General features: G+C 38.3%; 1 protein-coding gene across 1 annotated transcript; it reads right to left on the bottom strand.

Annotated features, from left to right (window-relative positions):
- Window positions 1-5,143: 5,143 nt before the first annotated feature.
- Window positions 5,144-8,596, bottom strand: LOC137786554 (immunoglobulin lambda-1 light chain-like). The gene is made up of 4 exons (XM_068578499.1): window positions 8,533-8,596; window positions 6,693-7,017; window positions 6,343-6,377; window positions 5,144-5,581 (listed from the first exon to the last, which is right to left on the bottom strand). Exons 1-4 carry the CDS (start codon window positions 8,594-8,596, stop codon window positions 5,253-5,255), a joined length of 753 nt encoding a protein of 250 aa, XP_068434600.1. The 3' UTR covers window positions 5,144-5,252.
- Between the last annotated feature and the right edge of the window lie 5,314 nt (window positions 8,597-13,910).

Below are 13,910 nucleotides of genomic sequence, written 5' to 3'. Positions count from 1 at the left end.
CACTTCATTTTATTTTTCTATTTTGGACTGCTCATAGAAAAAAGAAGTATTCCTAAGTGGGTTCATGGTTTTATTTTAAATGTGACTCCTAAAGAAGTTCAGTAAGCACTTTCTTTTCTTTCACATGAGAGCTCTTACTCTTGTTCTTTGTTTAAGATGATTGCATCAAGCAATGTACTTATTCTCAGCATTGTTGTGAGTTTGAGCAATCACAGTCACTTGGTGAACTAGTTATACATCTGAGTGTGCTCTGTAAAGCTGTGATAAGCATCTTTATTGTCATGTATGATTTGACCAAAAAGAAACATGTTTAGTTGAATAATAGGGGCCCAAGAATCGAAGCCTGATGGACTCCACGTCATGTTGATCTGCTCAGATGTAGAATCACTCATCTCTAGCATGTTACAGTGTGTGAAAGCAGTAATATATCAAAAGCAGGGTGAAAAGTGGACTTAACTGTTCATGTATAACCTCAACAAGAGACATTAATATTTACTGTTAACAATTATTTTCAGGACACTGTGATGGATCATAACTTGTGTTTAAGTTGTTTACATTTACTTGTGAGCATATACGTATGTACACAAGGCAAACTGTAAATAAACATTAGGAAAAATTTTATAAAGTATTTGAGAATAAAATAAAAGGAAATCATCTGTTTATTATATATACTGTAAGTTACAGAAAGCATTGACTGGTGACTTCCCTCCCAGTCAAGATGTGTCAGAGTCTCAAAAAGCAGAAGTATTGTGTGAAGAGGTTTTTGTCACAGTGTAAATCACTGTGATACGAACTGCTTAACAGACTCATCCCATGTTTTACAGTAATAGACTGCTGAGTCTCCCTCCTCCATGTTGGTAATGATCAAACGATAATCTGATGTTGACTGATGAGTAGATGTGAACTTTGGAGAGGAGAAACCAGAGCCATAGCCTGGAGAGCTGCTGCTGTGATAAAAATATAATACAAACTGAGGAACTCCTCCAGGAATCTGTTTATACCAGCGAGCACCACTGTTAGTAACAGTCCCCAGGTTACAGTCCATGGTGGCTGTCTCTCCTCTCCTCACCGCCACAACAGGCTTCTGTGTCAACACCGTCACACCACTCACACCTGGAAACAACAAGACGACATGGAGTCAAGAGAAACACACAGACTGATGAAGCCAACGTGAGGGCAAAGTTGCAGGAAGTCAGCCTCCTCACATGTGAGAGCAGTGATGAGAGAGCAGAGGGTCACCAGCATGATGTCGCTGTGTGGCGGAAACATTCCTGACTGTACAGCTGAGAGGTGAGCAGGGTCAGAGTGTGAGGAGAAGATACTCTGAAGCTTATAAAGACACTGAGGAGAGGAGAAGAGAAGAGGAGGAGGAGCTTAAACAAAACCGGCTTTTACACATAAATCAAAATCATAAGTATCAGTTTCAATTCATATAGTTTTTCATCAAATCTGTTAATAAAAAACGTCTGTATATTACTTTTGGAAGTCTGCTAATGTCATTTGAGAATTAAATCCATTATGCTCTTAAATGAATTCTTTATTTTATTGTTCTATTTTGGACTGCTCATAGAAAACAACATTTTTCTTTAGTGGGTTCATAGTTTTATGTTAAATGTGACTCCTCACTTTGTAAAAAAGTTCAGGAAGCACTTTCTTTTCTTTCACATGAGAGCTCTTATTCTTGTTCGTTGTTTAAGATGATTAAATATTGATTCAGGTATTGTGTTGATGTGGCTGCTGAAGCTCAAATCTGAGTCTATAAGGATTTCTAACTTGGGTCAAGCTGGAAAATCACTTTCATTCTTTTCTCCTTGTGGCCGTATGATTTCTGTCTTGTCTTTATTTAATTGAAGGACATGTAATTACATAAAGCAATGTGTGTAAGCAGGGTGAAGAGTGTACTACAAGTTCATTATCAGCTCAACAAGAGACATTCACATTTACTGTTAACAAGTATTTTCATGACAATGTGATGGATCATAACTTGTGTTTAAGTGGTTTACATTTACATGTGAGCATATAAATATTTACACAAAACGAACTGTAAATAACCACTAGAAATATTTGAGAATGTGTGTGAGAATACAATAAAAGGAAAATATCTGTTTATTATATTTACTGTAAGTTACAGAAAGCATTGACTGGTGACTTCCCTCCCAGTCAAGATGTGTCAGAGTCTCAAAAAGCAGAAGTATTTTGTGAAGAGGTTTTTGTCACAGTGTAAATCACTGTGATACGTTTTGCTTAACAGAGTCATCCCATGTTTCACAGTAATAGACTGCTGAGTCTCCCTCCTCCATGTTGGTAATGATCAAACGATAATCTGATGTTGACTGATGAGTAGATGTGAACTTTGGAGAGGAGAAACCAGAGCCATAGCTTGGAGCGCTCCAGCCGTGATAAAAACGTAACAAAAACTGAGGAACTCCTCCAGGAGTCTGTTTATACCAGCCAGCAGCACTGTTAGTAACAGTCCCCAGGTTACAGTCCATGGTGGCTGTCTCTCCTCTCCTCACCGCCACAACAGGCTTCTGTGTCAACACCGTCACACCACTCACACCTGGAAACAACAAGACGACATGGAGTCAAGAGAAACACACAGACTGATGAAGCCAACGTGAGGGCAAAGTTGCAGGAAGTCAGCCTCCTCACATGTGAGAGCAGTGATGAGAGAGCAGAGGGTCACCAGCATGATGTCAGTGGGAGCTGAGAATGGCCTTGTGACTTGGAAAGTGAGTTTACTGCTGACAGATTAGAGGATGAGGAGAGGAGGTGCTGGAGGAGCAATTAAATACAACACTGAAACTGAGAGTGACTGACAGGAGGAGGAGCTTTGCTTATATCTGCATGGTTTCATGGTGTAATGTGTCAGCATTATTATCAGTGTAGGGGATTTTCCGAACCCTTCCCAAAATGTGAGGTCAGGATCTGATACCATTTATTGCAGTTTTGTAGGAATGCAATTGTGAGTTAGTCCTGTTCGTAAAGGTTGGAATGTATGGCACACTTACAATTTTGTATATGTATTTAAATATATACTCCCTTGTTTTAGGACTTTACAAAAATCTACTTTTCAAAGAAGAGTGACGGTGCAAAATTTTAACAGTGGCTTTTTCAACGTGTACATGAAAACATATGTATAAAAGCAATTGATAATCATTTGCAACATCACTGTGTTTCCAGTCAAGGAGGGTTTACAGAGAACTGAGACTCAAGCTCTTGATTTACATGAAGTTAAATAAAGACAGGAGGTCTGCAGGTGCTTCCTGCAGATGAGAGAGAGAGAGAGAGAGAGAGAGAGAGAGAGAGAGAGAGAGAGAGAGAGAGAGAGAGAGAGAGAGAGAGAGAGAGATGAAAAGCCCTGACTTCTGTTGAAATCTAGGGTTACTTCTCTTTTTTGTGTGTGTGTTTGTGTTTGTGTGTACTGCGTCTTTTTTAAACAATGAAATCAGTAAGAGTTCCCTCTGTGTCTTCTAATAGTAATCCAGTGCTGCTCTCTAGTGTGAATTCAAAAGAATAACAACACCTAACTTCTCTTATTTTATCATCATTGGTTGTGTGAAGTACAACTATAATACATGTTTAATCTAATAAATGTGTGCAAATAATGTAGTTATAGACATGAGTGATTTCATGTAATCACCTCAATTAAGAATTTAAATACATAAATAAATGCATTCCCTAAATGAATAGTAATTTGGAAAAGTTCATTTTTACTTTGAAGCTTGAGAGACCGCTGCTGCTTCGTTACAATCTCTCATGACTTTGACTGCTCTCCTGCAAACAGCCAGCAGAGGGCCAATAGGATTGTTCATGTGAGGGAGGGAACACTAAAGAGAGACCAGGCGGAGGAATTTGAGTTTTCATGTAATGTAACAAATGCAACGTTCACTTTGACTGCATTTATATCAACAATATTAATGTCTGAAGAATGCAGACATCCTCCAACATCTGTGTCTTTGGAGTCACTTTAAATGAATATAGTTTACACACATCTGAACAAGCCCATCAGAGTAATTACTCAAGTACATATTTAGCATGATTGAAGGGAATATCACAAAAGCAACACAACTCAAACATGTAGTAGACATGTCAAATCATAGCGTTGGAGTCATTTGTTTTTTTTTATCACCTTCTAAAAGTTCATATTTCACATCCAGGGTTGCATCCAGGTATGAACTCTATTTTCCATGTGAGGCCTGCGCTGCCTGCCTTCCCTCACCTGTCCACTAGTCACCCCGTTCAGTTCTCCTGCTGCTGCTCGTCACCTGACCACCAGCTATACTTTCTAACGCAGGTGACACCATCATGTCTGGTGATAAAACGCACATCTCTGCTCGCTACTTGTTCCTGAAGGCATTACGTGACAGTGACAGAACAATCAGGGTTCAGCAGACTCTTCAACTGCGCTCCAGAGTCGCAGCAGCCCACCATGCTGTCCCACAACCAGCTGGTACGATGTCAGGATAGGAGGTGTGATGATGTCAGAGTGGCCCCGATTTACATGAATTTAAACAAAAGTTAAACACTTGACACACACGAGTATCTTTAATAACTGAATGTTGAATTCCGTTTCTCAAACAAACCCACTAACTATCCAACATTTCATGATTATGTTACATTACTCATGTTTAGTGGTGGTCACTGAAATCATAAATAAACACGTTTTAAGGATAAGACCATGAAGTTTAGGTGAAAGGTCAAAGAATAAGTCGGTTTACAACCGACAGGACTCTTCATTTACATGAAGCTATAAATAAGGAGAGCAGGCCAACAGGTGCATCCTGGGAAGGAAGAGAAGATGAAGTAGAGAGGTGATGCTTCACTGACGGAGGATGACATCTTGCTTTCATTTGATCGTTTCATTTCATTTAATTACTGAGAGAAACTAAAACCAGATAAAGACATCTTAGTTTGATTTAATTTCTGTTAGACTTTAGAGAACGTAAAACATAATGTTTTTAATTTAGATTCATACCTTATGACCATTTTTTAAATAAATGACAGCGATTAATGACTAAAGTGACACAAACTGCATCTACAAACCACCTGCTTCTTCTTGAGCCATTGTTCATGAGAAAAAGACAAGAAATCTGTTGTTTTACACAATGCTTTTTTATTGAATAAGTCTGAATACGTTGTATTGTTTGCAAAGCTGAAACACAATTACAAGCACATTTTCTAAAAAGTGAAGCTTGTGATGAACAAACAGCAGAAAGAAGAAGCAGATGTTAAATGGTCATTCTGCTCCTCTACTGTTGCTCAGCTGGACAGTCGGACTTCTTGATGCTTTTCTCGGAAGTCTGGGCGCCCAAAGACACTTTACATGTGTAAACCGTATCCTGGTTCCAGTCTGACGTCTGGACGGCCAGATAGCTGCTGATGTGGAAAGTCTGGTCGGGTTGTTTAACAGCGGTGCTGGTAGAGATCCCACTGCTCACTGGGTTCCCTCCAGACAACCAGGTCACATCTGCAAAAGGCACAGACTGACTGGACAGACAGGCCAGAGAGGCTTCAGTGGACTGGAGCTCAGCACGGGACGGAGGGAAGACGGTCAGGACTGGAGGAGAGAGGCTGGAGCCTGAAACACACCAAAGGCTTTCTTCAAACAGCTGGACAGTAAAAGATAGTCTGTTTGTTTAGTTGACGAGAGTCAAACTGAACAAATGAAGCATTTAGAAAATATAAACATTTAGAAAGCATCATGTAAAGATATGAGCAGAGTAAAAAAAAGAAATGACTGAGAACATTAATCACTAACTAGATAATACGATGACCGGTTTTATAAAACATTTATGTTGAAATAATTTCAAACGGTCTTCATGTGTGTCTTACAAAGTGTTGTCTGGTTTATAATATAACATAATCAGTCGCTGTGAGAAATTACAGTAAAACAGAGCTGAGTTTGATAAAGTCTAACTAACATCAGAGGAAACAAATGTTTTCAAAAGCCAACAAACACAGTGATCATGGTGTTAAAACTACATTTTACAAGATTAGTAATTAAACAACATGAACTCAGAAATGTAGTATTCCCTTTTTATGTCAGATAATCTCAACAGATTATGTAACATCATTCAAATAGTTTTTGAGTCAAGAGTTGCAGAAATAAATATGGTAAAATTATTTAGAAAACATTTCAAGTGTTTTGATTTTTTACAACTTTGAATTCTCTGTTAAAAAAACATCTTTGTATCAAAGCTGATGAACAACAGAATGAATCATTAAACAACATGTTAAATATTTCCAACAAGTAGAAAACATAAATCCATAATTTTCTCTTAATATGAATATTAGTATCAGTACACGTATTCAGTTTTATGATGAGTAAACAGTACTTACTTGTCACAATCAGCTTGGTTCCTGGTCCGAATACCACAGTGATTCAGTCTGTACACATGGCTGTACAAAAACCTCCTGACTCTCTAACGAGGGGAGAGGAACTGAACCATCCTGCTGAGACCAACTCTCACTGTCAACACCTCATTGAATTCATCCGTCTGACTTCATTTCATAACACTGCTGGACTTGTTTCAAACACTCCTGTAATGTTAGATGCATTCATTGAATGTTCCTCAATGTTTTGTTCCAGTTTGTCTGATTTGAGTGCTTCTATTTTGCTCAGAGATGTTACACATCTGTAGTGAGTCTCTGGTGGAGGTTTTTGTCACAGTGTGAACCTCTGTGATACAGCTGCATCAGCAGAGTCATCCCATGTCCCACAGTAATACTGAGCAGCGTCTCCGGCCTCTGCCCGCTTTATGATGAACTGGTAATCTATGTTTGATGAGGATTTAGAGCTGAACCGGTCTGAGGAGAAACCTGATCCAAACTCAAGATCACTGCTGCCATGGTAAAATTTAAGAACATACTGAGGAGCTTCACCAGGAACCTGTTTATACCAACTGACATAATTTCCATCATATCTCTGAATGTTGCAGTTGAGAACAACCTCTTGTCCTGGAGAAACTGTGTGCACAGCAGGCGTCTGAGTCAGCACTATCACTGCATCCACATCTGTCAAGACACAGAGAAAAATAAGGTGAAAGGTTTCTGTGTGAATAGATGATAGATGGGCTGTAAAATGAACCAGAAGAACATCTCACATGTGAGAGCAGTGAAGAGAGAGCAGAGGATCCCCAGCATGATGTCACTGTGGCGTTCCTGACTGTACAGCTGAGAGGTGAGCAGGGTCAGAGTGTGAGGAGAAGAGATTATGGAGCATATAAAGACACTGAGAAGAAGAGGAGAGGAGGAGGAGGAGCTTTACCAAAACCAGTTTTCACACATAAATCAACATCATAAGTATCGGTTTCACATCATTTACTTTTTCATAAGTTCTGTTAATAAAAAACGTACGCATACTGGTTTTGGAAGTATGCTAATGTAATTTAAGAATTAAATCAAGTTATTCTTTCACATTAATTGTTTCTTCTTTTTTTTATTTCAGACTGCTCGTTAAAAAAAAAGTATTTCTAAGTGGGTTCATAGTTTGATGTTAAATGTGACTCCTCATGTAAAGAAGTTCAGAAAGTACTTTCTTTTCTTTCATATATTTTTCTCCAATGGGGGCTCATTTTTTTGTTCTTTGTTTCTGATATTGTGTTGATGTGGCTGCTGAAGCTCAGATCTGAGTCTATTAAGATTTATAACTTGGGTCAAGCTGGAAAATCACTTTCATTCTTTTCTCCTTGTTGCCATATGATTTCTGTCTTGTCTTTATTTAATTGAAGGACATGTAATTACATAAAGCAATGTGTGTAAGCAGGGTGAAGAGTGTACTACAAGTTCATTATCAGCTCAACAAGAGACATTCACATTTACTGTTAACAAGTATTTTCATGACAATGTGATGGATCATAACTTGTGTTTAAGTGGTTTACATTTACATGTGAGCATATAAATATTTACACAAGGCAAACTGTAAATAACCACTAGAAATATTTGAGAATGTGTGTGAGAATACAATAAAAGGAAAATATCTGTTTATTATATATACTGTAAGTTACAGAAAGCATTGACTGGTGACTTCCCTCCCAGTCAAGATGTGTAAGAGTCTCAAAAAGCAGAAGTATTGTGTGAAGAGGTTTTTGTCACAGTGTAAATCACTGTGATACTTCCTGCTTAACAGAGCTGTCCCATGTTTCACAGTAATAGACTGCTGAGTCTCCCTCCTCCATGTTGGTAATGATCAAACGATAATCTGATGTTGACTGATGAGTAGATGTGAACTTTGGAGAGGAGAAACCAGAGCCATAGCCTGGAGCGCTCCAGCCGTGATAAAAATATAATACAAACTGAGGAACTCCTCCAGGAGTCTGTTTATACCAGCGAGCACCACTGTCAGTAACAGTCCCCAGGTTACAGTCCATGGTGGCTGTCTCTCCTCTCCTCACCGCCACAACAGGCTTCTGTGTCAACACCGTCACACCACTCACACCTGGAAACAACAAGACGACATGGAGTCAAGAGAAACACACAGACTGATGAAGCCAACGTGAGGGCAAAGTTGCAGGAAGTCAGCCTCCTCACATGTGAGAGCAGTGATGAGAGAGCAGAGGGTCACCAGCATGATGTCGCTGTGTGGCGGAAACATTCCTGACTGTACAGCTGAGAGGTGAGCAGGGTCAGAGTGTGAGGAGAAGATACTCTGAAGCTTATAAAGACACTGAGGAGAGGAGAAGAGAAGAGGAGGAGGAGCTTAAACAAAACCAGTTTTATACATAAATCAAAATCAAAAGTATCAGTTTCAATTCATATAGTTTTTCATCAAATCTGTTAATAAAAAAACGTGTGCATATTACTTTAGTAAGTCTGCTAATGTCCTTTGAGAATTAAATCCATTATGCTCTCAAATGAATTGTTTATTTTATTTTTCTATTTTGGACTGCTCATAGAAAACAACATTTTTCTGAAGTGGGTTCATAGTTTTATGTTAAATGTGACTCCTCACCTACTAAAGAAGTTCAGGAAGCACTTCATTTTCCTTCAATAAGAATTGTTATTCTTGTTCTTTGTTTAAGATGATTAAATATTGATTCAGGTATTGTGTTGATGTGGCTGCTGAAGCTCAGATCTGAGTCTATAAGGATTTCTAACTTGGGTCAAGCTGGAAAATCACTTTCATTTTTTTCTCCTTGTTGCCAGATGATTTCTGTCTTGTATTTATTTAATTGAAGGACATGTAATTGCATCAAGCAATGCACTTATTCCAGTATGTTACAGTATGTGTAAGCAGTATGATATCATAAGCAGGGTGAAATGTTAATTTATCACCCTCAACAAGAGACATTCATTTTTTTTTATTTTTTCTACATTCATATTTACTGTTAACAATTATTTTGAGGACAGTGTGATGGATCATAATTTGTGTTTAAGTTGTTTACATTTACATGTGAGTATATACATATTTACACAAGACAAACTGTAAATAATCACCAGGAAAGATTTGAGAATGTGTGTGAGAATACAATAAAAGGAAAATATCTGTTTATTATATTTACTGTAAGTTACAGAAAGCATTGACTGGTGACTTCCCTCCAAGTCAAGATGTGTCAGAGTCTCAAAAAGCAGAAGTATTGTGTGAAGAGGTTTTTGTCACAGTGTAAATCACTGTGATACGTTTTGCTTAACAGAGTCATCCCATGTTTGACAGTAATAGACTGCTGAGTCTCCCTCCTCCATGTTGGTAATGATCAAACGATAATCTGATGTTGACTGATGAGTAGATGTGAACTTTGGAGAGGAGAAACCAGAGCCATAGCCTGGAGAGCTGAGGCTGTGATAAAAATATAATACAAACTGAGGAACTCCTCCAGGAGTCTGTTTATACCAGGAAGCATAACTGTTAGTAACAGTCCCCAGGTTACAGTCCATGGTGGCTGTCTCTCCTCTCCTCACCGCCACAACAGGCTTCTGTGTCAACACCGTCACACCACTCACACCTGGAAACAACAAGACGACATGGAGTCAAGAGAAACACACAGACTGATGAAGCCAACGTGAGGGCAAAGTTGCAGGAAGTCAGCCTCCTCACATGTGAGAGCAGTGATGAGAGAGCAGAGGGTCACCAGCATGATGTCGCTGTGTGGCGGAAACATTCCTGACTGTACAGCTGAGAGGTGAGCAGGGTCAGAGTGTGAGGAGAAGATACTCTGAAGCTTATAAAGACACTGAGGAGAGGAGAAGAGAAGAGGAGGAGGAGCTTAAACAAAACCAGTTTTATACATAAATCAAAATCATAAGTATCAGTTTCAATTCATATAGTTTTTCATCAAATCTGTTAATAAAAAAACGTGTGCATATTACTTTAGTAAGTCTGCTAATGTCCTTTGAGAATAAAATCCATTATGCTCTCAAATGAATTGTTTATTTTATTTTTCTATTTTGGACTGCTCATAGAAAACAACATTTTTCTGAAGTGGGTTCATAGTTTTATGTTAAATGTGACTTCTCACTTTTTAAAGAAGTTCAGTAAGCACTTTCTTTTCTTTCACATGAGAGCTTTTATTCTTGTTCTTTGTTTAAAATGATTAAATATTGATTCAATGATTGTGTTGATGTGGCTGCTGAAGCTCAGATCTGAGTCTATAAGGATTTCTAACTTGGGTCAAGCTGGAAAATCACTTTCATTCTTTTCTCCTTGTTGCCAGATGATTTCTGTCTTGTCTTTATTTAATTGAAGGACATGTAATTGCATCAAGCAATGCACTTATTCCGGCATAATACAGTATGTGTAAGCAGTATTATATCATAAACAGGGTGAAAAGTGTTCTGCAAGTTCATGTATCACCCTTAAAAAGAGACATTCATATTTACTGTAAACAATTTTTTTTCACGACAGTGTGATGGATCATAACTTGTGTTTAAGTTGTTTACATTAAAATGTGAGCATATCAATATGTACAAACTGCAACCTGTAAATAAACAATCGGAAAGATTTGAGAATGTGTGTGAAAATACAATAAAAGGAAAATATCTGTTTATTATATATACTGTAAGTTACAGAAAGCATTGACTGGTGACTTCCCTCCCAGTCAAGATGTGTCAGAGTCTCAAAAAGCAGAAGTATTGTGTGAAGAGGTTTTTGTCACAGTGTAAATCACTGTGATACGTACTCATTAACAGAGTCATCCCATGTTTTACAGTAATAGACTGCTGAGTCTCCCTCCTCCATGTTGGTAATGATCAAACGATAATCTGATGTTGACTGATGAGTAGATGTGAACTTTGGAGAGGAGAAACCAGAGCCATAGCCTGGAGAGCTGTGGCTGTGATAAAAATATAATACAAACTGAGGAACTCCTCCAGGAGTCTGTTTATACCAGGAAGCATAACTGTTAGTAACAGTCCCCAGGTTACAGTCCATGGTGGCTGTCTCTCCTCTCCTCACCGCCACAACAGGCTTCTGTGTCAACACCGTCACACCACTCACACCTGGAAACAACAAGACGACATGGAGTCAAGAGAAACACACAGACTGATGAAGCCAACGTGAGGGCAAAGTTGCAGGAAGTCAGCCTCCTCACATGTGAGAGCAGTGATGAGAGAGCAGAGGGTCACCAGCATGATGTCGCTGTGTGGCGGAAACATTCCTGACTGTACAGCTGAGAGGTGAGCAGGGTCAGAGTGTGAGGAGAAGATACTCTGAAGCTTATAAAGACACTGAGGAGAGGAGAAGAGAAGAGGAGGAGGAGCTTAAACAAAACCAGTTTTTACACATAAATCAAAATCATAAGTATCGGTTTGATGTCATATAGTTTTTCATCAAATCTGTTAATAAAAAAACTTGTGTATATTACTTTAGTAAGTCTGCTAATGTCCTTTGAGAATTAAATCCATTATGATCTCAAATGAATTGTTTATTTTAATTTTCTTTTTTGGACTGCTCATAGAAAACAATATTTTTCTTTAGTGGGTTCATAGTTTTATGTTAAATGTGACTCCTCGCCTACTAAAGAAGTTCAGGAAGCACTTCATTTTCCTTCAATAAGAATTCTTATTCTTATTCTTTGTTTAAGAAGATTAAATATTGATTTAGTGATTGCGTTGATGTGGCTGCTGAAGCTCATATCTGAGTCTATAAGGATTTCTAACTTGGGTCAAGCTGGAAAATCACTTTCATTCTTTTCTCCTTGTTGCCAGATGATTTCTGTCTTGTCTTTATTTAATTGAAGGACATGTAATTGCATCAAGCAATGCACTTATTCCGGCATAATACAGTATGTGTAAGCAGTATTATATCATAAACAGGGTGAAAAGTGTTCTGCAAGTTCATGTATCACCCTTAAAAAGAGACATTCATATTTACTGTAAACAATTTTTTTTCACGACAGTGTGATGGATCATAACTTGTGTTTAAGTTGTTTACATTAACATGTGAGCATATCAATATGTACAAACTGCAACCTGTAAATAAACAATTGGAAAGATTTGAGAATGTTTGTGAGAATACAATAAAAGGAAAATATCTGTTTATTATATATACTGTAAGTTACAGAAAGCATTGACTGGTGACTTCCCTCCCAGTCAAGATGTGTCATAGTCTCAAAAAGCAGAAGTATTTTGTGAAGAGGTTTTTGTCACAGTGTAAATCACTGTGATACGTACTCATTAACAGAGTCATCCCATGTTTTACAGTAATAGACTGCTGAGTCTCCCTCCTCCATGTTGGTAATGATCAAACGATAATCTGATGTTGACTGATGAGTAGATGTGAACTTTGGAGAGGAGAAACCAGAGCCATAGCCTGGAGAGCTGCTGCCGTGATAAAAATATAATACAAACTGAGGAACTCCTCCAGGAGTCTGTTTATACCAGGAAGCATAACTGTCAGTAACAGTCCCCAGGTTACAGTCCATGGTGGCTGTCTCTCCTCTCCTCACCGCCACAACAGGCTTCTGTGTCAACACCGTCACACCACTCACACCTGGAAACAACAAGACGACATGGAGTCAAGAGAAACACACAGACTGATGAAGCCAACGTGAGGGCAAAGTTGCAGGAAGTCAGCCTCCTCACATGTGAGAGCAGTGATGAGAGAGCAGAGGGTCACCAGCATGATGTCGCTGTGTGGCGGAAACATTCCTGACTGTACAGCTGAGAGGTGAGCAGGGTCAGAGTGTGAGGAGAAGATACTCTGAAGCTTATAAAGACACTGAGGAGAGGAGAAGAGAAGAGGAGGAGGAGCTTAAACAAAACCGGCTCTTACACATAAATCAAAATCATAAGTATCGGTTTGATGTCATATAGTTTTTCATCAAATCTGTTAATAAAAAAAACTTGTGTATATTACTTTAGTAAGTCTGCTAATGTCCTTTGAGAATTAAATCCATTATGATCTCAAATGAATACTTCATTTTATTTTTCTATTTTGGACTGCTCATAGAAAAAAGAAGTATTCCTAAGTGGGTTCATGGTTTTATTTTAAATGTGACTCCTAAAGAAGTTCAGTAAGCACTTTCTTTTCTTTCACATGAGAGCTCTTACTCTTGTTCTTTGTTTAAGATGATTGCATCAAGCAATGTACTTATTCTCAGCATTGTTGTGAGTTTGAGCAATCACAGTCACTTGGTGAACTAGTTACACATCTGAGTGTGCTCTGTAAAGCTGTGATAAGCATCTTTATTGTCATGTATGATTTGACCAAAAAGAAACATGTTTAGTTGAATAATAGGGGCCCAAGAATCGAAGCCTGATGGACTCCACGTCATGTTGATCTGCTCAGATGTAGAATCACTCATCTCTAGCATGTTACAGTGTGTGAAAGCAGTAATATATCAAAAGCAGGGTGAAAAGTGGACTTAACTGTTCATGTATAACCTCAACAAGAGACATTAATATTTACTGTTAACAATTATTTTCAGGACACTGATGGATCATAACTTGTGTTTAAGTTGTTTACATTTACT

This window comes from Clinocottus analis, unplaced genomic scaffold (genome assembly GCF_023055335.1).
Source record: "Clinocottus analis isolate CAN_PGR_092001 unplaced genomic scaffold, fCliAna1.0.p SCAF_16, whole genome shotgun sequence".
Classification (NCBI taxonomy): domain Eukaryota; kingdom Metazoa; phylum Chordata; class Actinopteri; order Perciformes; family Cottidae; genus Clinocottus; species Clinocottus analis.
Note: the sequence above shows the minus strand (reverse complement) of the source record. Positions and strands in the feature narration are given on the sequence as shown.